We start from the raw sequence: 20,286 nt of genomic DNA, 5'->3' as shown, positions 1-20,286 counted from the left end.
TAAATATTGCCATTTTAATCAATATTTGCATTAAACCATCAAAATTACAAAACGAGAGACATATCTCTGTGTCAACAGTTTATTACCTATACATGCTATTATCTTGAAAACTACAATAGATAGACAAAAAAGCTCAGTCAGACAAGATTTTGTCACCCACAGTTACTATTTAATACAAATATTCTTGTAACATTGTATTAATCTTATGCAGAAAAGCCAGGTGAGCAATAAAGGCTCCTTGGAGCCTCTTGCTGTAAATTCAAGAAAATTTTAACTAATTTTTTCAGTCTTTAACACCTGTTTTAACTTTTTGTCATGTTTAGATTCCACACTTAATATCTGTAACTATATATTTCGTTTGCAGAACATTCCGACAGATTTTACAGTCCATGCCACCTATTATAGACATGCTGTTGTTGTTACTGTTTTTCATGTTGATATTTTCTATATTAGGTAAGCCTTTTGAACCCAATTTGATTTAATGTCTTATTGAAATTGAAAATTTTTATCTGATTAAAATAAAGAAGTAAGAGGGTAGTACAGAAGCAAAAACAACATAATAACAATGAACAAACAAATTGATATTAAATTGAGGAGATGTGGTATGACGACCAATGAAACAACTTTCAAGCAGAGACCGAATGACGTAATAGAAGCAGCAAATGTGTACATAGGTCAAATTTAGACAAGAAAATTCAATGCATATGTGGTATATTCTTAAAAAAAAACCAGAAACATTTCCAATTTTCAGTTAATTTTCATAAATAATTTCATAATTCTTGCATGAACATTTTATAACTGGGATGTTTATGAATCAAATATTAAAATATTGAGGTGCTTGGAGTGTGTGAGGTGATGGTTTAGGATGATCCGATGGCAGCAAGAAATAAATGAAATTTAGTTTACAGCTATATTGTACTATGTATCGACTATGGAATCAGTCAAAACACTTTCAGAAAAATTTACTTTAAACACATCATTACACGTCTTAAAAAAGTTCAATCTTACATATTGCTATTTACATTAGAGAATAAATGGAGACCATTGATATGAAACAAACAAAATATTAATTATTCATCAAGTAATGATATGAAAATTAATGTTAATGTTAATATTTTATACATGTGGTTTAATTGTAGGGTTTTATTTATTTTCTGGGATTCATGGGGATGCAGTAAGTATGAATATAATGTTATTTATAGGTATTTAAGTATTTCTGTTCGTTTTAATTGTATAGACTATAAACTTTTGTTTAAAGTTTATGAGTAATTCATTAAAAATACATGTTATTACACATAAGCAGGGCTTTATATCTACAAGTTAAACACAAAATATCAATTTGAAAATAATTACTTGTCCATGCTATTTGCACTCAATTATAATCTACCTAACCAAAACTTGTATGTTACCACATAATTTCGGAAGACCTTATCGCTATATGTCCTTCATAACTGGACATTACAGCCATTCCCTAACATTTTGACATCACAGGAGACAATGATTGCATGGCGCCTCAAAAGTAAAGTGATTGTTGTTTGATGTCAATAGTTCAAAAAGTGTCTCAAATTCTTGTATTAAGTGTCTCAAATTCTCGTATCAAGTGTTTCAAATTCTTGTATCAAGTGTCTCAAACTCTCGTATCAAGTGTCACAGATTCCCAAATAGCAATAAGAAGTGATTGTTGTATGATGTCAATAATTCAAATAGTGCCGCAATAATGTTTTTTGTCAAGCCTGAGACTTTTGTCGCAAAAGCGAGACATAGCGATCCTACATTCCGTCATCGTCGGCGGCGTCCACAAAAATTCACTCTGTGATTTTTTGCGACTAACAATAAAAAGTAGGCGAGACACTGGGTTCTGCAGATACCTTACGAATTTTTGAATTTCAGAAAGGGAATACATGCATTTAATTCAAACTTCAGATTTTAGTGAAATTAAGACTCAATTCATCTTAGAATTTGTCCAAAAATTTATTTTCTATTTATTTGGATTTAACAGAACATTACACTTAGAAAATTCTTGCAAGTATAATATAAAATGTTTATAATTGCAATAATTGGTATATTTTCCAAAATTTCAATGAATCTTGTCACACATAGAATATATGAAATTTAATATCTTAAAAATACATGAAAAGCAATATTCTATAAGCCAAAACTTAATTTAGTTCCCTTTTTGAAGATTTAATTCTTTTTAAATAACAAAACTGTTTATATTTCAGTATTTTGCCACACTGCAAGACAGTTTTATTAGTCTGTTTGTTCTTTTGACTACTGCAAAGTAAGTTCGTAAAAATAGAACAAGTATGGAGCTCAAATTCAAACTGTTTTGAACCGTTTAATATTTAGTAGTCATATGAAAATTACATTTAAAAAAGTGCATTACAAGACACCTTCACTTTAGTATCAAGAAAAGTTCAAAAAAATGTTCTATAAAAAAAAAAAACGGTATGATCACACAATATATATTATACTATTATACAATAAGTGGAAACTTGTAATTTTTAAAAGTTTTATTTCATTATATTTGTACAGGAAAACTAAGTTTATAAGTGTTCTTGATGGTTGGATCACCATTGTTTTATTTTCCACTTGTGTCAGACACATTGTCTGATCGCACATTCTCATGTTATTATTTTCCAAACTCAAGGGTTAAAAACTGTGAACTTGAATAATTATGTTATTCAAACATCAAACCTAAGGTATTTTTATATGACCGCAAAAATTAAAAATTTTTTGGTCGTATATTGGTATGACGTTGGCGTCGTCGTCGTCGTCTGGCGTCGTCCGAAGACACATTGGTTTTCGCACTCTAACTTTAGTTTAAGTGAATGGATCTCCATGAAATTTTACCATGAGGTTCAATACCACGAAAGGAAGGTTGGGATTGATTTTGGGGGTTATGATACCAACAGTTAAGGAATTAGGGGCCAAAAAGGGGCCAAAAATAAGCATTTTTGTAACTTCCAGACAATAACTTGTGTGTAAGTGTATGGATCTCTCTGACATTGTACCACAAGGTTCCATATCACAAAGGGAAGGCTGTAATTGATTTTGGGGGTAATTGCCTCAAAATTTTAGGAATTAGGGGCCAAAAAAGGGGCAAAAAACAAGCATTTTTCTAGTTTCATGACAATAACTTGTGTGTAAGTGTTTGGATATTTCTGAAATTGTACTACAAGGTTCCATATCACAAAGGGAAAGCTGGAATTGAGTTTAGGGGTAATTGCCCGAAACGTTTAGGAATTGGGGGCCAAAAAGGGGCCAAAAGTAAGCATTTTTCTAGTTTCCAGACAATAACTTGTGTTCAAGTGTATGGATCTCTCTGAAATTGTACTGCAAGGTACCATACCACAAAGGGAAGGCTGGGATTGAGTTTGGGGGTGATGAATCATAAGGGGGTTCAAAAAATTTGGGGGGGGGGGGATTTTTTTTTTCTTTTAAAATTTTCCATTTTAAGTTGGTTATTTCTGATTAATATTTAAAAGTAAATAATAATGATATGGTAGGAGATACACACCAAACAGGATGTGTAAATTATTACATAATAAGTATTGTGCAATAGCAAGAAATTTTCAATTGCACAGTATTGCACAATAGCAAGAAATCTTCAATTGCACAGTATTGCGCAATAGCAAGAAATCTTCAATTGCACAGTATTGCACAATAGCAAGAAATATCCAATAGCACTATATTGCGCAATAGCAAGAAATTGTCAATTGTACAGTATTGCGCAATAGCAAGAAATATTCAATTGCACAGTATTGTGCAAAAGAAGATACTTCGTATAAATTGCTTATTTCTTGATCAATTTCAATGGGGTTTTATTCTTGAATTCTTGGGGTTCTTTAATATGCTGAATCTAATCATGTATTAAGTTTTTGGATTTTGGGCCCCGTTTTTAAATTGGTCCACATTGAGGTCCAAAGGGTCCAAAATTTACTTTTGTTTGATTTCATCAAAATTGAATTATTGGGGTTCTTTGATATGCCGAATCTAACCGTGTATTTAGATTCTTAATTTTTGGTTCCGTTTTCAAATTGGTCTACATTAAGGTCCAAAGGGTCCAAAATTAAACTTAGTTTGATTTTAACAAAAATTGAATTTTTAGGGTTCTTTGATATGCTGAATCTAAACATGTATTTAGATTTTTGATTATGCGCCCAGTTTTCAAGTTGGTCCAAATCGGGGTCCAAAATTAAACTTTGTTTGATTTCAATAAAAATTGAATATATGGGGTTCTTCGATATGCTGAATCTAACCATGTATTTAGATTTTTGATTTTTGTGCCCCGTTATCAACTTTGTCCACATTGAGGTCAAAAGGGTCCAAAATTAAACTTTGTTTGATTTCATCAAAAATTGAATTCTTGGGGTTCTTTGATATGCTGAATCTAACCATGTATTTAGATTTTGGATATTGGACCATAATAGGTGAATGTCCAATTTAAAATTTTTAAGTTCTTAGACCACATTCATTCTGTGTCAGAAACCTATGCTGTGTCAAATATTTAATCACAATCCAAATTCAGAGCTGTATCAAGCTTGAATGTTGTGTCCATACTTGCCCCAACTGTTCAGGGTTCGACCTCTGCGGTCGTATCAAGCTGCGCCCTGCGGAGCATTTTATTTATTTATAAAATACCCCTATTTTAGGAGTGGGGGCTTTTATTGTATTCACCTTGTCAGCCTGTTTGTCCATTTGTCCTAACACTTATCTCAGATACTACTGAACAGAATGACTGCATATTAGATGAGTAGCTTGATGATGATGAGTTGTAACGTTTGGATCTGTCAGACACCTACCTTCTTTTTTTTCAATACTTTGAATTATGAGTGGGGTTAGCTTAGCACAATAAGGTGTAAAGTCTTGTTTTCAATTTTTTTTAATGAATACAGCTTTTTTGTCATCTTTATACCACTGTGGAATCATTTATTTTCATGGTTATCAATTTTCATGGATTTATGAAACATTGTATTTTTGTTTATATTTGATTTCGTTGTTTTGCCTAAGTCTGCATTCAAGTCTATCGAAAATTTGTACATCCTTGAACTCACAAATTTGGTTCATCTATATTTGGAAATCCAAGACAATTGATTACCCATGATAAATAATTAATCCCCAGTATTTATATTTTATTTTTCTTCAGTTATCCAGATGTAATGATGCCAGCTTATGCCAGTTCACGATACTACAGTATTTTCTACATTATTTACCTGTCTCTAGAACTTTATTTTATAATGAATCTGGTTAGTAATATTAAAGTGCATTAAATTTACACAACCTTTTTATTATACGTGGTTTTACATATTGCCACTAGAGGGCTTTTCTATTATAATGGATGTTGGAGGGTAAAGGGATTTAAAAATTCCACCCACAACCAAGTTACTTTGTATTAAGTAATTATCCATACATCGAAAGGACACAGAACCATAAATAACCTTCAACCGATGTCCAAAAATAAAACATTCCCTTGCAACCTCCCCTTATTCAATTTAATCACATTAATGGAATAGCTCTGTGATATATCTTCAAATATCAATGACCAAAAAGAAAAAAAACCATTAATATTGAAAATACAAAAGAGTGTTTTATAAGAAGAAGATCAATAGTATATGATTACAACAATAAAAAAGTAAGTAGATGACAAAAGAAATATCTGTTAGAATTTAAAACAAATCTCTCACCTGCTTTAATAAACATAAATTTCTATTCTGTATTAAATGCTGTATTTTAAATTTTTTTGGAGAAAAGAGTTTATCCAACCACATTTTGTATGAAGAAATATAGAATAGTAACTGAATTATTAAGCTACTAAAAAAAAAATCAGTTATATAAGTGCTTTTTATGGTTTAATATGTCATGTTTTGAACTTACAAGCTTTTATATTTTCTTATGGAAAAAAAAGGAAAAGTGAAAGAAAAAAAGGAGATTGATTAGAAATAATTTACACATTTCTATAAAAGTATATTTTACATTTATTTTTGTTTTTTAGTTTCTCGCCGTAGTTTATGATACATTTTCAAATTTGGAAAAGACAAAAGTAAAGAAATTATTTTTCCACAAGAGACTTGGCTGTCAACACGCCTTCAGATTGCTGGTAACTAAGGAGGTAAGTCCTGGTTTGGCCTCGAAAGGCAAGTGGTCTAAGTAGCCTGTCAACACTAAGTTTGTGAGTTTTGAACCCCACATGTTGCAAATGTGTTTTACTAAATCTTAATTGACTAGGATTGTTTGTTTTTCTATCTAAATTAATGGTTCTCTCATGCTTCTTCCACCATACAAAACTGGCAGTCATCATATAATAAAGAGTGCTAAAAGTGGCATTAAACACAAAAAATCAATCAATCAATCTAAAAGTCTTACTCCCTGCAATGTTTGTGACTGGGGAATATAGGTTTATTTTCATCTGTTTGTTTGTTCATACATCAATTTGTTATCTAGTCATGTTGTGCTAAAAATTGAAATCCGTTGAAATATTTCTTACTGGGCTAATTGATTGTCAGTCATTGCAATTAGTGGGACAAAATGAAAATGACAGATGACCACTTTTTAGTCTGTATGTCTGTACTTCATTGTAAGGACAATCATTAATTAATCTATTGGGATCCATTATTATTCGTGGGAAACCAATTTTTGTGGATTTCCTGGGCATAGGTTAACAGCCAATTTAATTTTTCCAACAAAGTACAGATTTGCTGTAGGCTTGTATGCAAACTTTTGCAAAACCATGAAATCAATAATCCACGAAAATTGGTACCAAAATAAATTTATCTAGGCAGCTTTATAGCAAAAATTTAACCATATGTTTCTGCAGAATAATAGTGAAGAGAATTGATATATACAATATATGCATAATATCCAGAAAAGATATGTTGTAAAGAATACTGACCATAATACTGATGTATTTTTCTGTTGTAGGATAACAAGTCTATAAAATTGAAACATTTTCTTGGCATGATGAAACATCTTAGACCACAGAAAAGTAAGTCAAATACAAAGAAAATTTGGATATTTTATAATAGAAACTTAATACCTAGAATATTATAGTGCATAGGATTGTTTATTTTAATCACTGAAAAAAAAACTGATTTTTTACGGAGATGAAATAACTGAATGTCAGGTTGTTGATTTTTCTTCTGAATTGTTTCACATTTTGCCATCCTGGTTTCTATAAGCAATGGGTTCTACTCATTATTGATGGCTATCAGGATGACCTGTAGTTGTTCATATCATTGTTATTTTGTCTTTGGTGGATAGTTGTCTCATTGGTAGTCATACCACATCTCCTGATTTTTGTCTCACCTGCAAAGAAATGTCCTTGCAATGTCTTTATGTCAGTCTAACAGGATTCACCTAACCTTGACTTCATTTCATGATTCAAGGATCATGGTTAAGTTTGCACTCTAAAGATTAATTCTCAGATATTATAAGCAAAAGGACAACTTTATTTGATGTATGGAATAATTGTAAGGTCTGGGCTACTGGTCCCCTGCTAAACTTTTCTCTTGTATTGACAGGTAGAAGAGATGGTTATTTAGTTTTTAAGATGTTAAACATGGGCACATCAGGAAAATTAACTTTGGAAGAATTTCACAAGATATATGAAGCTATAGACTTGCAGTGGATGGTAAGTATGATAGTTTATATACTTTATTGCTGATATACTACTATTGATTATTCTAATGCAATTATTTTGTATCAATGGTTTTGATTGGATGACAATAAGCGTAAAATTCTCTATCTCCCTGTCTGTAACTAACGAAGCCAAAATTTTGAATTCTCGAATGTATTGACATGTAATTTCTCCAATAAAACGCCAAAAAAACTCACATTTTGCACCTAGAAATCTTCTTTTTTTAACATTTTGAGGCGGACAAGATACCAGAAAACGCCTGGTGTTTACATTTGACGCTGGAAGCATACCTATGACGAAATCTAGTTCAGGCGCCAAAGAAGATAACATCATTTCGCAGAATTTTCGTATAATGAAAATTTTACAATGAAATAATGACTAAAATTGAATGAGTTGTTTATTTTGCATTAGAATAGAGATAAATGTATTGTATTTGAAGCTTTGTGGACGTCCATCGGTAGTTTCACTGTCGCAAATATCCGTTTACCTGTCTCTGCTATGTGTCACCAGGTAAACTCAATTTGCCACAGTAAAACTACCGAAGGATGTCCGCAAAGCTTCAAATACAATACAGTTATCTCTTAATTTATCTTCGTGGATTGAGGAAATTTTGAATTTATTTGATATCTCAATAAGTTGTTTTGCCAAAGTCTGTATACAAGCCTATAGAAAATTTGTACTTAGTTGAACAGTTGAATTCATGTTTAACCTTTATCCATGAAATCCATGAAAATTGGTATGCTACAAATAATAATAAATACACAGTACTTTCTTTTATACATAAAAGCTTGTCTAATAATGAAAATGTACACCGAAATTATTAAAGGTAAACTTCAATGATATGGCAACCAAAACCAATTGTTTAATTTAATCTGAAAACTATGTTTGAAAATGAAAGTAGAAAATATAATGCTATCTAAATGAGTAAATATAGGAAGAGTACAATATTTTGCTATGTTTTAAAAACAGATTATGGCACATTCAGTTGTGCATGGAAGCTGAAAAATCTATCAATCTGAATAGAATAAAAACCTGTAAAAAGTATTTAAGTGATTGTTTGAATTGTGAAACTCATAAATTGTTTTGCAAAATAAAAATTTTCATCAGCAAGTTTTATCAGTATTTACTTGAAGATTTAGTGCAATTGTTGTGTTAAAGTTACTTTTGTTAAATGTTCTTACATTATGAACACTATGAAAAAAATAATTATCATATGTTCTTAATTACCAGGAAGTTACTGAAGGTCTTCACTCTCTCCCTTTAAAACAAAAAGTATGACATTAGAAATATGAAGCTTTGAATGTGTATTCTCTATTTCAGTTAAAATCTGATGAAAATATTATCTGGTCATCACATTTCAAATATCCTTTCAACAGAATTTTTAGATGTAAGTAATTTTGTGTGTGTGTGTAATAACCCTGTTTGAGCTCAACAGATCTAGATAATTGCAAAGTATTATAAAGTACTTTCTTTGGCTGACAGCATTTTTATAATGGAATATCTTTACAAACATATTAAACAAATGTCATTGTTTTATTTTAATAAACATACTACACATTATTTTTATATGCCCGTTTACGGGACGTATTATGGTATACCGTCTGTCCGTCCGTCCGTCTGTCCATCGTCAACATGTCGGACATTAACTCAAAAATGCTTTAACCAATTTGCATAAAACTTTGGTGAATTGTTTATATCTATTGACGTGAGCTCCCTTTCGTTTTTTATAAAATTTAGATTTTACGTTTCTGAGTTATGGGGTTTTATTCATTAAAAAAAGGGGGATTTTCCAGTTTTCTGACAATAAGTCAAGAATGCTTTCACCAACTTGCAAGAAATTGTGGTGAATTGTTTATATCTATTGACATGAGCTCCCTTTCGATTTTTATAAATTTTAGATTTTATTTTATTTTAATAAACATACTACACATTGTTTTATTTTTATAAACATACTACACATTGTTTTATTTTTATAAACATACTACATATTGTTTTATTTTTATAAACATACTACACATTGTTTTATTTTTATAAACATACTACACATTGTTTTATTTTTATAAACATACTTCACATTTTTTTATTTTAATAAACATACTACACATTTTTTTATTTTTCATAAACATACTACACATTGTTTTATTTTTATAAACATACTACACATTGTTTTATTTTTATAAACATACTACATATTGTTTTATTTTTATAAACATACTTCACATTTTTTTATTTTAATAAACATACTACACATTTTTTTATTTTTCATAAACATACTACACATTGTTTTATTTTTATAAACATACTACACATTGTTTTATTTTTATAAACATACTACACATTGTTTTATTTTTATAAACATACTACATATTGTTTTATTTTTATAAACATACTTCACATTTTTTTATTTTAATAAACATACTACACATTTTTTTATTTTTCATAAACATACTACACATTGTTTTATTTTTATAAACATATTACACATTGTTTTATTTTTATAAACATACTATTTATAGACCAGTTATTTCCTAATGTAAAATGACGACAATATACGGATATCTACATGTACGAACAAACTAGTAAATGTCTCATGTCATATACCACAATAATAGAACTGGATACATGTATTAAGAAAGCCAATCTTTGGAACTTACCAACCTATTACTACATGTATTTCTTGCACAACTTAAAGACCAACAACATTGTGACCTGAGCAAACTATACCAACTTATAAGTCCTATACTGTAGTATTAAATAAACTATTGCCAAGTTTGAACTGATGCTGCTTCTAAGAACATGTATACGAGATTCTATTCATTTTTTGCTGTCTCACGGATTTATACCAGCACCTCTATCATACTTTGAATCTATATATGTTAACAACAATAGGATAAAAGAAACATTTTATTACGAACTACGCATTCTAATCTAACAACATATATACATATTTACATAAACAAATTTCAACTTGGAAAAACTGGGGACTAACAGCTGTTTGACACTTTAGAAATTAAAATTGAGTTATCCCCCTTTTCATATAAATATAAAAATTAAAACTTGGGGGATAAGATACAAAGGCTAATGTGTAGAATTTGTATCGAATTGGCATACCAAAGTATAATTTAACTGAATAAACATATGATTTAGTATTGGTAAGCACAAAATTTAATGATGCAAAAATTTAAGATCAATACAATATATACGTCAGCATACGTAAAAGCAAATGAATAATTCATAAGTCAGCATGGTAAAAATTTATACATAAGCATATGGATAAATAGTGAAAACAAAAGAAATTCCATACGTCAGCATGGATAGTAAAAGGCAAGTAGACCATACGTAGGCATGGATAATAAAGCAACAAAAAAAAATTCCATACGTAAGCATGGAAAGTATTTAGACAAAGAATTTCCATACGTCAGTATGGATAGTAAAAGGCACAGTAGACCATTTGTTAGCATGGATAATAAAATACTGAGATAGTTCACACGTTAGTATGAATATAAGATGACAAGAAAAAGAGACATATGTCGGCATGAAAAGAAAAATCAAGTGAAACCCATACGTCAGCATGGATAGTAAAAGACAAGAAGAATCCATACGTCAGCATGGATAGTAAAATATAAGAGATCCATGTGTCAGCATGGATAGTGGAAGCAGGTTGAAACCATACGTCAGCATGGATTGAAAAAACAAGTAAAACCCATATGTCAGCATGGATAGTAAAAGGCAAGAAGAATCCATACGTCAGCATGGATAGTAAGATATAAGAGATCCATACGTCAGCATGGATAGTAAGATAAATAGATCCATACGTCAGCATGGATAGTGGAAGCAGGTTGAAACCATACGTCAGCATGGATTGAAAAAACATGAATTCCATACGTCAGCATGGATATTAAGAACATAAATTTCATAAGTTAGCATGGACAATAAAGCATAAAAAATCTATACGTCAGCATGGATATCAAATCAACAACAGAAAAATCCAAACATTAGCATGGATAATAAAACAAAAATACACATGGGATAAGTAATAAATATAAACAACGCAAAAATGCTACTAAAAAATAATAAGAAATATATAGTGTCATGTATGTCCATAAAAATTTACTATTAGTTTCTATAAAAATTAATTGTCCCCAGAGGCACTGACAACAAAGGCGATTGTAGGGGATGGCGGTGGGTGATGAAATTCTAGATATAAATTTTCAAACGAGAACTATGCTCTGCACATGAAAGGAACAAAGAGGTTATTGAAATCTGAGACGTCTTGTACATTGTACCAAAGTGAGGCTGGAATGACCACGCGGATGAAATTCCTTAAGAGGGGCACCAGGGGGAAAAAACAGCTATAAACTATAATTATATACATAATTGCCATTTATAGACCAGTTATTTCCTAATGTAAAATGACGACAATATACGGATATCTACATGTACGAACAAACTAGTAAATGTCTCATGTCATATACCACAATAATAGAACTGGATACATGTATTAAGAAAGCCAATCTTTGGAACTTACCAACCTATTACTACATGTATTTCTTGCACAACTTAAAGACCAACAACATTGTGACCTGAGCAAACTATACCAACTTATAAGTCCTATACTGTAGTATTAAATAAACTATTGCCAAGTTTGAACTGATGCTGCTTCTAAGAACATGTATACGAGATTCTATTCATTTTTTGCTGTCTCACGGATTTATACCAGCACCTCTATCATACTTTGAATCTATATATGTTAACAACAATAGGATAAAAGAAACATTTTATTACGAACTACGCATTCTAATCTAACAACATATATACATATTTACATAAACAAATTTCAACTTGGAAAAACTGGGGACTAACAGCTGTTTGACACTTTAGAAATTAAAATTGAGTTATCCCCCTTTTCATATAAATATAAAAATTAAAACTTGGGGGATAAGATACAAAGGCTAATGTGTAGAATTTGTATCGAATTGGCCAAATACAGGTGTGAAGCAGCTGTAGCCCCCAAGTGGAATGGGGAACCTTTGTTGCCAGTACAATTTAACCTAACTTCTGTCTGTCTCTGCTAATTGTTTTTGAGCATTTTTAAGAACATTAGGAGAAGTATGAATGTATCTTGTGTAACAATTAGATGACCATCTACCAAGTGTTTGAATTAAATGATCTTCAAGACGGGCTTCTTGAGCAGATGTAGCTGCACCAATTCGAAAGGAGTGTCCATTGTAGGAGTCACTAGATAAGCCTAATTTGTCGAGTAAAATTTTGACATGTGAAATGAAAAATTTTCTGTTTAAAGGTTTCCTATCTTCAGAGATGAAAAAGGCCTCAGTATTAGAAGAGTACACAGACTGCCTCAACTGATTGTATTTCAATATGGATAAAACAGGACAAATAGAATAACCTGTTTTGTAAAGTGGAATAGTAATACCTTGTCTAAAAGGATCAGTTTTAGACTTTTTAAGAGTTACAAAAATACAGTCAGCAGTGATTTGCATATCACTACAGCATAAGTTACATTCAGGATCAAACTGATTCATTACAGTGAATTCACCACATCTTAAAAAACCAAAAAAGGCTGTTGTACAGGCAGCCTCTAACATAATACTATTGAAATTACCAAAAATACATGTATGTAGTAATTTACACATTTTTGACAAAATTGACATAGTTATAGGTAAACGTTTGCGTTTGACAGTAGACCCCTGTTTTTTCTTTAAACCAATTAAAATTGTTTTAAGACACTCAAGAGGCTTTCCAAAACTAATTAATGGATTAAAACCTCCATACTTTAAAAAATGAAACCTTATGCCACATAAATATAATTTAATTGTTAAACATACTACACATTGTTATATTTTTATAAACATACTACACATTGTTTTATTTTTATAAACATAGTACACATTGTTTTATTTTTATAAACATACTACACATTGTTTTATTTTAATAAACATACTACATATTGTTTTATTTTTTTTATACCCCTGTTAACGGGACATATTATGGTATACCGTTGACCGTCTGTCCGTCTGTCTGTCCATCCGTCGTCAACATGTCGGACATTAACTCAAAAAAGCTTTAACCAATATGCATGAAACTTTGGTGAATTGTTTATATCTATCAGATTTACCGATTCCGAGTCTTGGGGTTTTATTCATTAAAAAAGGGGGCATTTTCCAGTTTTCCGACAATAACTCAAGAATGCTTTCACCAACTTGCAAGGAATTTTGGTGAATTGTTTATATCTATTGACATGAGCTCCCTTTCGATTTTTATAAATTTTAGATTTTACGTTTCTGAGTTACAGGGTTTTATTCATAAAAAAAAGGGGGATTTTCCAGTTTTCGGACAATAACTAAAAAATGCTTTCAGCAGTTCTCATGAAACTTTGGTGAATTGTTTATATCTGTTGATGTAAGCTCCCTTTAGAATTTTATAAATTTTAGATTTACATTTCTGAGTTATGGGGTTTTATTCATTAAAAAATGGGGGATTTTCCAGTTTTTGGACAATAACTCAAAAATGCTTTCAGCAGTTCTCATGAAACTTTGGTGAATTATTTATAGCTATTGATGTAATCTCCCTATTGATTTTCATAAATTTCAAATATGACATTGAGAAGAAATTAAACTTTATTTGTTTATAGTCTGACAACAGATTTACTAAGTATTGCACAACAGCAAGAAATCTTTAAATTTTAATTGAATATAAATTCAATTCATATAACCAATTTCAATTTCTTTGACTACATTTATTCAGAAACCTATAATATGTCAAATATTTAATTACAATCCAAATTCAGACCTGTATCAAGCTTGAATATTGTGTCCATTTTTGCCCCAACTGTTCAGGGTTGGACCTCTGCGGGCGTATCCAGCTGCGCCCAGCGAAGCAGTTTATTATAAACATACTACACATTGTTTTATTTTTATAAACATACTACACATTCTTCTAATTTTAAAACACATTTTACACACATTTACAGACAAAATTTACAATCTATACCATTATGAACTATGTCAAACTACAGGTGGCTAAAGTAGTATTGTAGGGAGAAAGTACCCTAATTTATACTTAATATGAAGATTCTGAGAACACTTAGATCTAGACATATCAATGTAAAAAATTAAATAATTCAATTGAAATGTTTATTGCCATATAAACTTTAAATAATAAGGTTGTGACAAATACAAAATAAGTATACAATATAACTGACACATATATATATATACAATTATTTGATGATAGTAAATAGTCCAGAGTCCCCTGTTCTAATGACTTTTTGATGTAGGTCCCCAATTTATTTACTTGTGATGGTGTTGATGGATTGAGCATAAAAATCAAATTTTTCTTCATCAGACAAATCTTTAATAGAAAAGTTTATTCTCAAAATATTTATAAAAAAAAAGAAAAATATACAATCCTAGGAAGTGATTCCTTTTTACCTTTGATTTATAGAAATTTTTGTTTTAGTTTCAAATTTTAAAAAATCTTTTTTTAAGGTTCAGTTTAGAATTATTAAAAATAATTATTTAATATGTATTGATATATGTCTATTTATTACAGGTATACATAGTTTTGTAAAATGGAAATGGTTTAGAAGATTTATTTGTAAGTTTTCTTGTATAGAGGTGGTGGCTCCATGAAGGTTAACGACTTTTGGAGGTCTGGCAGGTGACTCTCATTTAAAAGTACATGTGACCTTTACAAATGTTCAAAACTGTTTATTTTGAATTCAAGATTTTTTATGATGCCCCTGCTGCAGCGGAGGGGGCATTGAGTGTTACCTTTGTACGTCTGTCCATAAATGCGAACATCCAAAAATTAGTTTCTGTTCTCTAACTTTAGTTTGCCTCAATCAAATGTTTTGAAACTTATACTTAATGCTTGTTACCACAAAACACAGATCAAGTTTGAATTTGGGTGGCGTCACTTTTAACGTTCTAGAGTAATGCCCCTTTACAAAATGGAAAAATTGCTGAATTTTCGTTTCTGTTCTCTAACTGAGCATTACTTCCATGTGCATTACTGACATTGTTATTCCGGCTCTTGTAGCCTAAGCTGCACTGAGTAAACAACTACTTTTCTGCTGGGATAGCTTTCCAATAGCTGCTACACCGAGTTTAACTATGTCAGTAATTTAGAAAATGCTGAGTCTGCCCCAAACCCAAATCAAGTATAAGTTTTTAGTTATTTTGTATTAAGAAGTTATGTAATATAGTATAATCTTTTTGACTAGAGTAATTTTGAGTGAATTATTGTGTATGTAAATATATTGATATTATGTTTTTAGTAATAGAAATTATTAACTACTTTAGTTTTGTCTAATTATTACATTAGGGAGCCATATAATTAGAGAATCAGAATAGTAAGTCGACATCACTTTTCTTATTACTATACTAGTGATAAGATCCATCGTCAAACTATCCATTCATGTAAATGTAGAAATTGGTATATGAGTAGCTGCACTCTTTGCAAATATGGGGTTTATGTCAATGCATACCAAGCAGAGTCTTAACAGTATTCAGTAACCGGTAATGCCTTATAAATAGTAGATTATATGGCATCATTTTTTGAGCTGTGCACACACTTTATTTATATGCACATGGTTTATTGTCAAACTCTACAGAGCTCACAATGAGAAGTTACTTGCATTACACTATGACCACTAAAACATCAGGCACATTACAACTATACATGTATGCTGATTGATCTCAGAATTATGATGCAACACAATTACTATATTGGTATTACCATTCAAGGTGGGATAAGAATACTGTTGAAGGATCAAACTTGGTTTTCTATTATTATTAAGTATTTACAAAATAAATCTCAAAATGACCGAAATTGTGTAAAAAAAATTCCGAATCTTTGGTTCCATGGACACATTCTCCATTTATTTCTTTATAAGTGACCTTGTAACCTGAGGCAATTTTTAAATGTGATGCTGTGAACTATAAAGGGTACCCTACTGTATCCCGATAGAGTTGTTTCCTTACACCTCTATTAGTTTGGGTATACTTTTCAGATATTTAAAAGAAAACTCTTTAATCGTGGACAGGTAAATTTTGACATTTCATACATCTTTATCAACTTTGATAAAGTAAAAGGGATAGTTTATGAAAAAATGTTCCATTTATAACATTGTTCAGCCCTCAATTTAGGCTATTAAAACAGTCACCTGGGCGACCTATAAAGCCTCCAGGCGACCTTAATTTCATTGTTGGTTGTCATTTGGCGACTGGTACTATTTGGACCTGGCGACCCTAAAATTCCAGATAATCTACCTGCCTCCGGTCGTTTTTTATGAAGTTTTTATTCACAGTCATACAAGCACTTCAATGTATGCTAAATCTTGAATATGATTTCACGTATTTTTAATCTTAACAGGGTCTATAAAGCACTTAACTTAACTGGGAATTCAAGCGTCTGATGAAGTGTTTTCGGGGCCAATACATCATGGCAGCCAAACAGATGTCGCTGTCCTGTTTTTTCAAAACAACGATGTTTCACCGGCTAAGAAACAAAAAGAAGGGGTGGAGAGTTCCTCTATAGAAACTCAGGCTTCTGAAGAGCCAAGTACATCTTCTAATGTAACGATTAAGCGAATAAGAAAAATATTAGAAAATTTATTGATATTCTTCATTCATGTCATTAGCTCTACTGACTAGACTTTCATAACAAATTTCTTAGGCAACCTGAAATTATTTCCTGGCCACTAAAATTTTGAATTGCCACTGAAATTTTATATCTGGTGGCCAAAAGGCAACCTTGTCTTTAAACCTACTTTGAGGGCTGTTGTTTATCCAGTAGTTAATAGAATATTAGATGTAAATTTCCATATCTGTGATCCCTTTCTAACTTTTGGTATTGATGCAAGTTATCTATTAAATAATTATGTTTTCCTGTTTTAGATTTTGCAATAGCTAGCAACTTCCTGATTATTTTGGTAGAAACTATACAGATTTCAGGTAGGTTTCATTGTTTGTTAGATAGAGTGATGGTGTGTGTGTCTGATTGACAATAAACCAACTCAAGAAGCTATTCTTTAACATGAAATGAATGTGAATGTCTTTGAAATTTGATTTAAAAGATATTGATCTATTCAAACCATAAAAATTATTTAAGAAAGGAATCCTTTGTTTCTCTCTTCATAAATGTACTGTGTAGTAATTAACTTTAAAAGGCACTGGCATGACAAAATGGGAAACGATTTAATATAAAAAATTCGTAAGGGTTCTCCGGAACCCAGTGTCTCGCCTACTTTTGCTGCTAGTCGCAGGCTCAACAAAAATGGGGAAATAATTATTAAAACTTTTTCCTCTAGATACTATCTTTTGAATGTAAGAAGCTTCTGTTCAAGTTTTGGTAAGAATCCAGGATGGTTTATGAATCTAATAAATGTTTTAAAAACTTTAACTGCAGACTGTATTTAATGTTAACTGGAAGAAAAACTAAGTCCATTTATAAGTAATATATGGAAAAACAGGAAATTTTATTTTACAAAATTTCCTTCTAGATACTATCTTTTGATCATAAACAAGCTTCTGTCCAAGTTTGGTACAAATCCAGGACAGTTGAAGAAAGCTATTAAAATTTGGAAAACTTTAACCACAGAGTGAATGTAATGTTAACTGGCAGAAAAACTAAGTCCATATATGAGTAAAATACGGATAAACGGGATTTTTTTTTTTACAAAATTTACTTCTGGATACTATCTTATGATCATAAACAAGCTTCTGTCCAAGTTTGGTAGAAATCCAGGATAGTTTAAGAAAGTTATTAAAATTTGAATAACTTTAACCACAGAGCGAATATTTGTGGATGCCGACGACGGAATGTAGGATCGCTATGTCTCGCTTTTGCAGGCTCGAAAAAAATCAAAGAAAGAAAAATGGTCAGGTATGACAAAATATGAAACCATTCAAACAATAAAACCGATTGCCTGATTTATGCTAAAAAAATACATGAGAAAAGCGCCGGCATGGCAAATGTGAAACAATTGAAAACAAAACAACAGCCTGAAGTCTTTTATTTTATTCTTACAGTAACAATAGAAGCAGACAGACATAAGATAACAGACAGGGAAGACTGGGCATCTGTTGCATCAACAGTGTATGTTTGTAGTAAGTAACCACAAATTGTTGACAAGTTTCAAAATTTCTGGAGTAGAAATTAGAAGGGAATATTTCCATTAAAATTGACTATAAAGCACAAACACATCCAAAAATAAGCTCAATTATACATGTGTTACAACAAGTAAAAACAAGATCTGATGATGTATTACTATTAATTTTTATATGACCGCAAAAAATTTTGCAGTCATATACTGGTATCACCTCCTCGTCGTCATCAGCGTCGTCAGAAGACGTGGTTTCCGCACGATAACTTAAGTAAATGTAAATAGAAATCTATGAAATTTAAACAAAAGGTTTATAACCACAAAAGGAAGGTTGGGATTGATTTTGGTGGTTATAGTCCTAACAGTTTAGGAATTAGGGGCCAAAAAGGGGCCCAAATAAGCATTTTTCTAGTTTCCAGATAATAACTTGTGGAACGGTGTATGGATCTCTCTGAAATTATACCACAAGTTTCCATACCACAAAGGGATGGTTAGGATTGGCTTTTGGGGGTTATGGCTCAAACTGTTTAGGAATTGGGGGCAAAAAAGGGGGAAAAACAAGAGTTTCCTGGTTAATGGACAATTAAAAAAAAGTACAATGTTATGTTTGGGTTACCTCCCTTACACTGCTTTTAAATTATGTATAAAGAAATGTTGTATTGTCTTGAGGTGATTAGCTGTCAATTTATTTTTAGAAGTTACTATTTAAAAATTCTTATTAAGGAATATTAATTTTAGCCATGATTATGTATGTCATTTTCTATTTTAAGAATTTTATGATGTATTCAAATGGGTAATTATGGTTGCAAACTCCATTGGAAATTTGAATTGAGATTATGACCATATCTTGAGGGAAAGAATTTGTTTTTGGAAAAAGGGGTGGGTAGGTGAAAAAAAAATTGGGGGTGGGGGGTAAAAAAGATTTTTTTTTTTTTGGAGGGGGTCAATTCGCAACAGCATAGTGTTTTGCACAAAAGCAAAATAAAGGGGGGAATTTTTTTTTTTTGGGGGGGGGGGGGGGTCAATTCGCAACAGCATAGTGTATTGCACAAAAGCAAAAAATTGAATATAAATTAAAATCATATAACCAATTCTAAGTTCTTTGACTACAGTTATTCTGTGTCAGAAACCTATTATGTGTCAAATATTTAATTACAATCCAAATTCAGACCTGTATGAAGTGCGAATATTGTGTCCATTTTTGCCCCAACTGTTCAGGGTTGGACCTCTGCGGTCATATCCAGCTGCGCTCATCGAAGCAATTTATTTATTTTTGGACATTTTTCCAGTTAAATTAACAACAAAACACAAAATTTCAGAATAGCAATCAGAAAAAATGGATAAATGTCTATGCAGTGTTTATTTTCATTTGTTTTCAGTATATATAGTAGAAGCAATATTAAAGATTCTAGGAAAGGGACCAGCAGTATACTTCACCAGTGGCTGGGATTTGTAAGTACTATTGTTCTTCATAATGTGGTTAAATACTCTCAATTGGATTGTGAGTGAATCACAAAGATTT

General features: G+C 31.0%; 1 protein-coding gene across 3 annotated transcripts in view; it reads left to right on the top strand.

Annotated features, from left to right (window-relative positions):
* LOC127713039 (two pore channel protein 1-like) overlaps nt 1-20,286 on the top strand; it is a 45,821-nt gene that overhangs the window by 6,376 nt on the left and 19,159 nt on the right. For all 3 annotated transcript variants that reach the window (XM_052219638.1, XM_052219639.1, XM_052219640.1), the window contains exons 5-16: nt 365-453; nt 1,140-1,174; nt 2,223-2,281; nt 5,150-5,249; nt 5,996-6,112; nt 6,922-6,985; nt 7,521-7,630; nt 8,957-9,023; nt 15,209-15,253; nt 17,557-17,613; nt 18,691-18,768; nt 20,144-20,216. In XM_052219638.1, the coding sequence (XP_052075598.1) occupies nt 365-453; nt 1,140-1,174; nt 2,223-2,281; nt 5,150-5,249; nt 5,996-6,112; nt 6,922-6,985; nt 7,521-7,630; nt 8,957-9,023; nt 15,209-15,253; nt 17,557-17,613; nt 18,691-18,768; nt 20,144-20,216 (894 nt within the window). The remainder of the gene's footprint in view (nt 1-364; nt 454-1,139; nt 1,175-2,222; nt 2,282-5,149; nt 5,250-5,995; nt 6,113-6,921; nt 6,986-7,520; nt 7,631-8,956; nt 9,024-15,208; nt 15,254-17,556; nt 17,614-18,690; nt 18,769-20,143; nt 20,217-20,286) is intronic.

This window comes from Mytilus californianus, unplaced genomic scaffold (genome assembly GCF_021869535.1).
Source record: "Mytilus californianus isolate M0D057914Y unplaced genomic scaffold, xbMytCali1.0.p SCAF_8, whole genome shotgun sequence".
NCBI lineage: Eukaryota > Metazoa > Mollusca > Bivalvia > Mytilida > Mytilidae > Mytilus > Mytilus californianus.
This window is presented reverse-complemented; position numbering and strand designations above follow the sequence as displayed.